At 43.2% G+C, this 9,261-nt stretch overlaps 1 protein-coding gene across 2 annotated transcripts in view; it reads right to left on the bottom strand.

Annotated features, from left to right (window-relative positions):
* The window catches only part of si:zfos-2326c3.2 (mitogen-activated protein kinase kinase kinase kinase 4), a 254,941-nt gene that overhangs the window by 88,923 nt on the left and 156,757 nt on the right, over positions 1 to 9,261 (bottom strand). For both annotated transcript variants that reach the window (XM_048605155.1, XM_048605156.1), the window contains exon 17: positions 2,329 to 2,450. In XM_048605155.1, the coding sequence (XP_048461112.1) occupies positions 2,329 to 2,450 (122 nt within the window). The remainder of the gene's footprint in view (positions 1 to 2,328; positions 2,451 to 9,261) is intronic.

Genomic DNA, 9,261 nt, shown 5'->3' with positions numbered 1-9,261 from the left:
GCTGTGAGCCCTGGAGCAGTGTGTGGGCTGCGAGCCCTGGAGCAGTGAGCGGGCTGCGAGCCCTGGAGCAGTGTGTGGGCTGTGAGCCCTGGATCAACGCGTGGGCTGCGAGCCCTGGAGCAGTACGTGGGAAGCAGCCCCGGAGCGTCGAGCAGGCAGGGGGTCCTGGACGGAGACTGGTGTGAGGGAACAAACCTTACCTTAAAGCACTATAATGTTAATCCTTTAATGCTTTCCTATTTTTAACTTATTTTCAACTCTGTAATTAAGCAATTACTTCTATTCCTCTGGTGTATCTAAGAATTGCACCTAGGTACTTGTACTTAAGATGTCACCAAAAGGAGGCAGACTTTATAAAAGTTTTTCACTGTACCTGTACAATGAAGTACATGTGACTATAAAAAGGATATTGTTTTGTGTTGTATTTTCTGTGGCTGTGATAAAATATCAGTCTTTATTCTTCTTGAACTGTACTTGGCCTTTGACATTGTTGAATCCACAGTTACCGTTCTCACTCAGCCCCCCCTTCCCACTGCCCAGAAGAGAAGGATTGGCATCAGTTAGTTTCAGCCTTGCCTATCCAGACAATCTTCTGTAAATATCTCTTTTCCAACACTCTAGAGTCCCTCAAGAATCTATTTGCGGCCTCCGCTATTGCTAACGCTACATGTTGCCTTGAATGCACCACATGATGTCCTGGAGTATCCGTAGGCATTATCATGGAGATGATGGTAATGATGTTTCCAATTCCCTACCATGTTGGCTTTTACACTCAGGTGACTGGGTGGAGTGTCACAGCTGAAGATATGGGGGTAGGGGGGACAATGAGTGAGCACCCACCAGATCAATGTGAAGCAACTAACAGCAGTAATTATGTGATTGTGGTAACGGTGGTTTCTGTTTGGATGAGTGGGATAATGACAGTAGTTTTGATGAGTGGGTTACTGAGAATAGCTTTGTGTGGGACAGTACCGGAGGTGAGGAAACTGGAAAAAGTAGATGCGGAGCTGTGGAAGGGCTAAACATTTCTGAGGTTCCCAAGTTCACAGGAGTGTAAAGGCAGCACCTCAGCTCGATGAGATAGTAAAACCGTTGAAGGGCATTCTGACTTTTATCTGAAAAGGATTAGAATCTGTACACTAGGAAGTAATGATCAGCCCGTACACAATATTTGTGTCACTTCAGTTGCAGTACTGTGTGGGCTCTACACAATTGGAAGGACAGGCTTGAGAGAAGGTACATGTAGATTCAACCAGACACTGTTTGGTATCAGAAAACACTAAATATTGGAGGAGGAGGCTGAGAGGTGACCTTATAGAGATGTATAAAATTAGAAGGTATAGATAGGGATAATGGTAGGTGCCTTTTCCCTGGGATGTGGGATTTCAAGGCAAGGGGGAATATTTTTAAGGTAAGGGGAGAGAGATTTAAGAAAGACATGAGGGACAAATTTTTACACAGATGGTGGTTTGCGTGTGGAATGAACTTACTGAGGAAGTGGTGGATGTGGCCACAGTTACAACATTTAAAAAACACTTAGATAAGTACATGAATAGGAAGGGTTTGCAGTTATATAGGCAAGGGGCAGGCAGGTGGGACTAGTTTCGTTTGGGATTATGTTTGCCATGGACTGATAGGACTAAAGGGTCTTACAGTTCATGCTGTATTATTCTATAACTCTATAGGATTGGAAAAAAAATGGGTCCTTTTTAAGTAGAACAATGTAGAATATGAGGGAATGGATCAGACCAAATACAAGCAGACTGTTAGCAAAGTCAGTGGTCTAAGTGAGGCAACTCCAAATACACAATTTAAGGCAGGAAATTCAGAATAGAAGGCTGGAGAAACTTCTCCGGATATGGAATTGTATGGCTGTGGAATTCATTTTCACTGTGTCAATAATTCAAAATTAGATTAGACACGTGAATAACCAGATGGGGGAATGAAGGGGTATAGGAACAAGCAACGTAGAAAGTAAACATCAACACAGCCTCATTAAGTTGAAGCTCCCTTTTACTGCGTTGTAAATGCGACATATTATGATGTTGAGATATGTCCAAAGCTTAAATTCTCAACATTGCCAAAAGTCTGGGAACTTGGTGCCACACCTCTAACTTCCCTAAAACATATGTGACTTTCTGGGGAAGTTGTAGGGTGCGGCACCAAGGGAACGTGAAGAGAAACATGACCAAAGCAAAATTAATGGGCAGAGCAGTGCAATTTCCTCTTTGCATCCTGACACAAAATGCAGTGACAAACACAAGCTCTTCCCTGTTCCTTTCAAGAAAAAGTTACAGGTACAAACCTGTGTGACAGCCACAAACTCACCTGACACAGTGCGGGAACTGATTCGACTGCCACTTTGTGGATTGTTTCCAGGGAAATTGTTTCTTGCTTGCTTCGCCAATGGGCTCTCCACCCTCTCCCATAGGGGTTGCAGTTCAAAGTTACTGCACAGAAACACAAACAATCCACAATCTGTGAACCATGATGTGACAACTTTTCATTGCCGACAGGCAACAGCTTCTATTTAGGATGAAGGGTGGAGCGTTCACCATGCAAGAAACCACTTTGGCTGCCTGCAGTTTACAGAACATCCAACTCGACATTCCATGGCAATATTTTAGATCTCTGTGTTACTGGCTAAGTAAGAAGAGTGAAGCCAGAGACAAAACAGCTTGCATCTGTACATGGCCTTTCAAAAGTTTAGGCCATCCCAAATTGCCTTATGGCTAGTGAGAAACACAAGGGAAAAATCAGAAAATGTGCTGCCGTTAGATTTAAAATATGACTAATATTCAGTTTGAGATTTTTTTTTTCCAATCATTCTACTCAGAGATGTTACAACACACATCTGGGGCAGGTGGGACCTGAATTCTTGTCTCCTGAGTGGAGGTGGAAACATTAGTTTTGATATTGGATTAAAGAAAGCACCTTTTCATAGAATCCCTATAGTGTGGAAACAGGCCCTTCGGCCCAACAAGTCCACACAGAGACTCAGAGCATCCTGCCCAGACCCATCCCCCTGTACCCTCACCTAATCTACACATCCCTGAACACTATGGGCAATTTAGTGTGGCCAATCCACCTAACCTGCACATCTTTGGACTGTGGGAGGAAACCGGAGCACCTGCAGGAAACCCATGCAGACACAGGGAGAATGTGCAAACTCCACACAGACAGTCGCCTGAGGGTAGAATCGAACCTGGGTCCCTCGCGCTGTGAGGCAGCGGTGCTAACCACTGAGCCACCATGCCGCCCTTTGCACCATAAGAGCCCCTGATTACCACTTTTATGGATGGACTTATTGATGATGCATTAATATGGCAAAATGATGGCTGATCGAGTTTAAGCTGGGAAAGATGGTACAGTGAATTTTCTGAAACTACAGTGTGGGATGAAGGTAATTCAGCCCATCGATTCCACACCGATCCTCCAAAGAACATCCCACCAAGACTCACCCTATCCCTGTAACCCTGCATTTCCCATGGCTAATCCACCCAGCCTGCACACAATTTAGCACAGCCGATTCACCTAAACTGCACATCTTTGGGAGGAAACCAGAGCACATGCAGATACAAGGAGAATCTGTAAACTGCACACAGACAGTCACCTGTGGGTGGAATTGAACCCAGGTCCCTGGCGCTGTGAGGCAACAGTGCTAACAACTGAGGCAACATGCTGTGAGAGTTGATTTGTTCGATCAGAGAAATTTTGGAGTCTGTGTTCCGAAATGATGAAAAGATAGTGGACTATTACAAAAACTAATTTTAAAGACTACTGGAATACTAACCACCACTTCAAATGCTCTGGAACATAAAATAGAGGAAGTGATGCTACAGCTATATGAAATTCTGATTAGGCAAAATCTGGAGTGTTGTATTCTATTATGGACCTCGAATGAGACACAATTGTTGGAAGCAGTGGAGAGGGTATTGCACATTCAGCAGAATGCTATTGGGTTCAAAAGGGTGAAATTATGGTTTGCATTGTCTCGGCTTGTTTTCCTGCAAGTATAGAAAACCAAAGGTACTGAGATTTTTCAGATGATTAAATGATTTGCTGGGTAGATAGAAAGAAACTATTTCCTAAATGGTGGGGAAATCCAGACAAGGGAGCATAACCTGAAAATTACAGCCAGTCCTAAGAGGTAATAGCAGGAAATGCTTCTCCAGACAAAGGGTAATCAAAATCTGGAACTCTCTTCCCTACAAAACACTACTGAAATCATCTCAGTTGAAAACTTCAAAACTAAGATTGAGAGATATTTGTAAGGCAAGGCTGTTAAGAGTGAAGTACCGAGATGGGTAGATGCAGGTAAGAGATAGATAAACCATTGAATGGTGAGACTGAATTCCTATTGTTATTTTAGTGGGGACCCTCATAGTAACAGGACAGAAGGGGCAATGAAGATTTGAGCAAAGGGCAGCCCTGCTGTCATTGCTACAGAGCTGGAAGTTAAAAGTGCAGGAATTTTCACTTTATAGTTTGCAGAAAAAGGCACTGCCAAAAATAAGTCAGTCCAGACAGGAGATGTGGTTTGTTACTTTTTCCAACTTCTCAAGGAGAGAAGTTATGTAAATGCTGGGATTTGGACTTCTGTATTGTGTGTTGCCTTACCATGTTTGAAATAAAAAAGCCAAGCAATTTGTTTCTAGCCTTGTCTCATCAAAAGCTTCTCAATGTGTCTTCAAGTCATCTGTGTCAGTGCTTTTACTCACTTGTGGGACATGGGTGTCACTGCCTGGGTCAGCATTTATTGACCATCTCTAGTTGCCCTTGAGAAGGTGGTGGCATGCTGCAGTCCATGGGCTGTAGGTTGACCTACAATGCCCTTAGAGAGGGAATTCCAGGATTTTGACCCAGAGACAGTGAAGGAAAGGCAATATATTTCCAAGTCAGGATGGTGAGTGACTTGGAGGGGAACTTGCAGGAGGTTGTATTACCTTGTATCTGCTGCCGTTGTCCTTCTAGACGGAAGTGGTCATTGTACGGATTGTAATGAGGACAGTCAGGTGGACCTCATGGAATGTGATTTCCCTGATTGGGGCTGTTAACCTGGTCCAATTAGGGTGTCCTGGCTGACAGGTAAGAACAGCAGTGTCAGACATCCTGTTCACTCTGACAGCTGGCTCTGAGGGAGATGGATCAGTGTCAAGGACTCTCCACGTGGAAATAAAGGGTGTCTTAGTGATGGGATACCAGCCTCTGTGGGGTTATTTCAGTGGTGACAAAAATGGCATTACTGATGTAACCATGCAAAAGTGCCTAATAGCTGAAGCCTAACTGGACTTCAAACAGGCACGTACAACGGTTTTATCATTGAAAAATGCAGCATGTAGAGCATATGAGTTGCAGGGTATTCTCATGGAAGTGGGCAACCTTGTCAGTCCAACTGAGCTTGGGGAATGCCGTTTGAGTGAAAGCAATTGCATAGCCTCACTCAGCGCATATCTGGAGTCATGAACAGGCCAGAGCAGGTAAGGATGGCAGATTTCCTTCCCTGAAGTACATTCGTGAGCCAGATGGGTTTTAATGACAATTGACAAATGTCATGAGAAGATTCCTAATTCCAGAGATTGTTTATTGGGTTCAAATTCTGTCATTTGCCGTGGCAAGATTCAAATCTATGTCTCCAGAATGTTAGCTGAGTTTCTGGATTCATAGTCTAGTGATGATACCACAAGGCCATCGCCTCTGCTATGAAGATGATAGGCAGAAAACCATCTTTTAGTTTTTGCGAGTCATCACCAATTTTATAATTGAAAATTCTGTTAATACAAGGCACTATCTTCCCTCAACAACCACACATAAATTATGCACAGAGACTGGTGAAATAATGCCTGCCAGTTTGAAGTTAGTTTGCTTGAAGCACACTTGCCTCCGAATACAGACGTTTGTGAATTAAGTCTCAGTCTAGCGCTTGAGAGCATTATTTAAGTTGATTCATTGCTGGAGGTATTGGAGAGAGCACCAGGCAAAGTTTCTGGCCACAATGGAAGAGTGGGGATTCGTTCCATGTGTCCTCGCCAATGCACTTCCATCAACCAATACTAACAAAAGACAAAATACTCTTTCATCCAATTACTGTTTGTATAAGCTTGCTGCTCGTTGAAAGTTGGCCAGCTTTGCTGAAATAATATTACCCTGCGTGTGAAACATTTTCAAGTGATGTGGTCAGACCCTCTACACTCCGAAACTTTTCTCGCCTAGTTTTAAATGTATCCTTTTGTAAAATGATAACGAATTATAAATAGATCACATTTAAAAGACAGAATTCAGAAGGACACACAATGCACTGGGAAAACTGTAAGGAACTCAAATTAACTCTCCTTTCTGAACCTGTCACATGCATTAAAAATACAGCTGCAGTGCCTTTTTTAGTCACTTGGTGTGGCACAGCAGTTCTTGTTAGTTGCTCAGAAAGGAGATTATATGTTATTGTAGATATGAAAGCACTTCTAAAAAAATTCTTTCATGGGATGTGGGCATCACTGATAAGGCCTATATTTGTTGTCCAATTCCTAAGAATGTTTGAACTGAGTGGCTTCTTAGACCATTCAGAGTTGACTATATTCTTATCAATACAGGTAATTTTGCATGGCCAATCCACCTAAGCTACACATCTTTGGACTGTGGGAGGAAACTGGAGCACCCTGCGGAAACCCACACAGACACGGGGAGAAGTACAAACTCCACACAGACAGTCACCCGAGGCTGGAATCGAACCTGGGTCCCTGCTGCTCTGAGGCTGTGGCAGTATTCACCATTGAGCCACCATGCCACCTTATGCATTGGGACTGCGTGTGGGCAAGACTAGGTAACAATGGCAGACTTCCTTCCCTGAAGGGCATGGTGGCTCAGTGGTTAGCACTGCTGCCTCACAGTGCCAAGGACCTAGGTTTGATTCTACCCTTAGTCAACTGTGTGGAGTTTGCACATTCTCCCCATGTCTGCATGGGTCCCCTCTGGGTGCTCCAGTTTCCACCCACCGTCCAAAGATGTGTAGGCTAGGTGGATTGGCCATGCTAAACTGCCCTTGGCGTTCAGGGATGCCTAGATTAGGTGGGTTATAGGGATGGGTCTGAGTGGGATGTTCTGAGGGTCGGTGTGGACTTGTTGGGCTGAAGGGTCTGTTTCCACACTGTAGGGATTCTAAAAAAGGGCATTGGTGAACCAAGTGAGCTTTTGCAACAATGTATGACAGCTCTAATGGTCATCATTACAGGAGTACATAATATTCCAGACTGATTAATTGCATTTAAATTTCTGCAGCTCCTATAGTGAGATTTAAACCAATGACTTCATAGTTTTTGACTGGGTTGCTCAGATTAATCCAGCTCAGTGATGTTACTAGTAAGCTGCCTACAAACACTCAAAAGAAGCACAATTCTTACTTCATGAGAAACATTACCCACAGGGATGGAGTCTCAGGCAATTTTAAACTAATCCTGACATGGACCCATATTTGTAATATGCATATCACTTGGGAATGCTCACAGTGTGCAGTGCAACATCAGAAAAATACTCTTCAGGCTAATTGACCTTTTGGAATTTGAGAATAAACACTTCAATTGAATGACAGAAAAATAGCATAACTGTTTTGTCCCTCAGAAAAGCAAGCCTATCTACATGTTGACAAGACCACATGTGAGGCACAAATGACATTGCCAGAGGCGATTCCAAAATTGCACAACATCTTAAAGTGACCTTTTGAACCACAGGCTATAATTCTGCAGGTTCACTCGTGAAAGGGAGGGAAGAGGTCAAAGAGGAAGGAGGCATCATATAGACACATGCCACTCTGTCACATGCCACTTAAAAATGTCTATACTGTATTTTGGTAAAGAAAACGACTATCAATTTTTGACGTCTATCATCTGGCTTTTATTCCTGGGACCTTCATAGACTAAAGTGATTTAAAAAGGAAAAATGTTGACTTAAGTTCACAGGAATCAATGGACCACAGGTTAGCTTAGTTTTGTGAAACTAATGGGAGATGAACAAAGATGTGCTGAGGCAAAATTAACATTTTCAAAAGGCACTGACATTTAAATTTGCTTCTCCTGCCTGAGTTACACATCTACGGATAACTTTCACATAACAATGAGTCCTGACATAGAATAATCAAATGAGCTGTATTTCAAGTGACTGCTTTGGCACAGCAGCAGCACATAGAAAGCTGGATTTGTAACGAGAATTGGAAAGACTTGGGCTCTGTCCCTCCTTTTTTTCTCTCAGCCTCTCTTAAAAGACATGACGCAGTGAAAAATAAAATTGGAGAAATAGTCCCTGCTTGGGGACCATGCAATCTGCAGGACTCAATCTTGAGTTCAATAATTTTAACGCATAGGAAAGGTTTACAGGGATATGGGCCAAATACTGGCAAATGGGCTCTTCCTTCCTGCTCCTATGATGCTGCTTGGCCTGCTGTGTTCATCCAGCTCTACACCTTGTTATCACTGGCAAATGGGACTGGGTTCATTTAGGATATCTGGTCAGCATGGAAGAATTGGACCAAAGGGTCTGTTTCTGTCCTGTACAACTCTATGACTCTCTAAAGCCTAGACCTTTGACTAAGTTTTTGGTCACTAATTCTGTCAGTCAAATAAGCTCAGAATTATTACCACCCAGGAGGAGGCCATTTGGTCCATTTCATTTGTGCTGACTCTAAGAATGGCCAATGCACCTCGCGCTATTCAACTGTCTTCTCCCTGTAATCCTGCACATTCTTCCTCTTCAGATAATAACTCAACTCCCTCTTGAATATATCTGTTGAACCTGTCCCCATCAAAGTCTCAGGTAATGCATTCTGGATCCCTATTACTTGTTCCATGTAAATGTTTCTCCTCCTGCCTCCTTTGCTTCTTCTGTGTATTCCCTCGATCTGTGCCCTTGCATTGTTGATGCTAAATGCTTATCATCTTTTCTCTAATAAAGTGAGGCACTTGGGAAGGTTTGTCCACGCGAAAGGAACTATATAAATGCAAATTTTTTTATTGTGGTTGGGGTAGAAAGAGAATTGCTTTGTGGCAGACTTTCTGATAATTACCATATTATCAGTGCACTCTGGGCAGAATTGGCAGAAGTAACAAAAACTATGCGGGAATCTTAAATGGGAGTTACATCCAAGGAGTCTTGTGATCTTTTCCGAGACAACAAGGTGCAGGGCTGGATGAACACAGCAGGCCAAGCAGCATCATAGGAGCAGAGAGGCTCAGCCTGCTGTGTTCATCCAGCCCTGCACCTTGTTGTCTCGGA

This window comes from Rhincodon typus, chromosome 14 (genome assembly GCF_021869965.1).
Source record: "Rhincodon typus isolate 14 chromosome 14, sRhiTyp1.1, whole genome shotgun sequence".
Classification (NCBI taxonomy): Eukaryota; Metazoa; Chordata; class Chondrichthyes; order Orectolobiformes; family Rhincodontidae; genus Rhincodon; species Rhincodon typus.
Note: the sequence above shows the minus strand (reverse complement) of the source record. Positions and strands in the feature narration are given on the sequence as shown.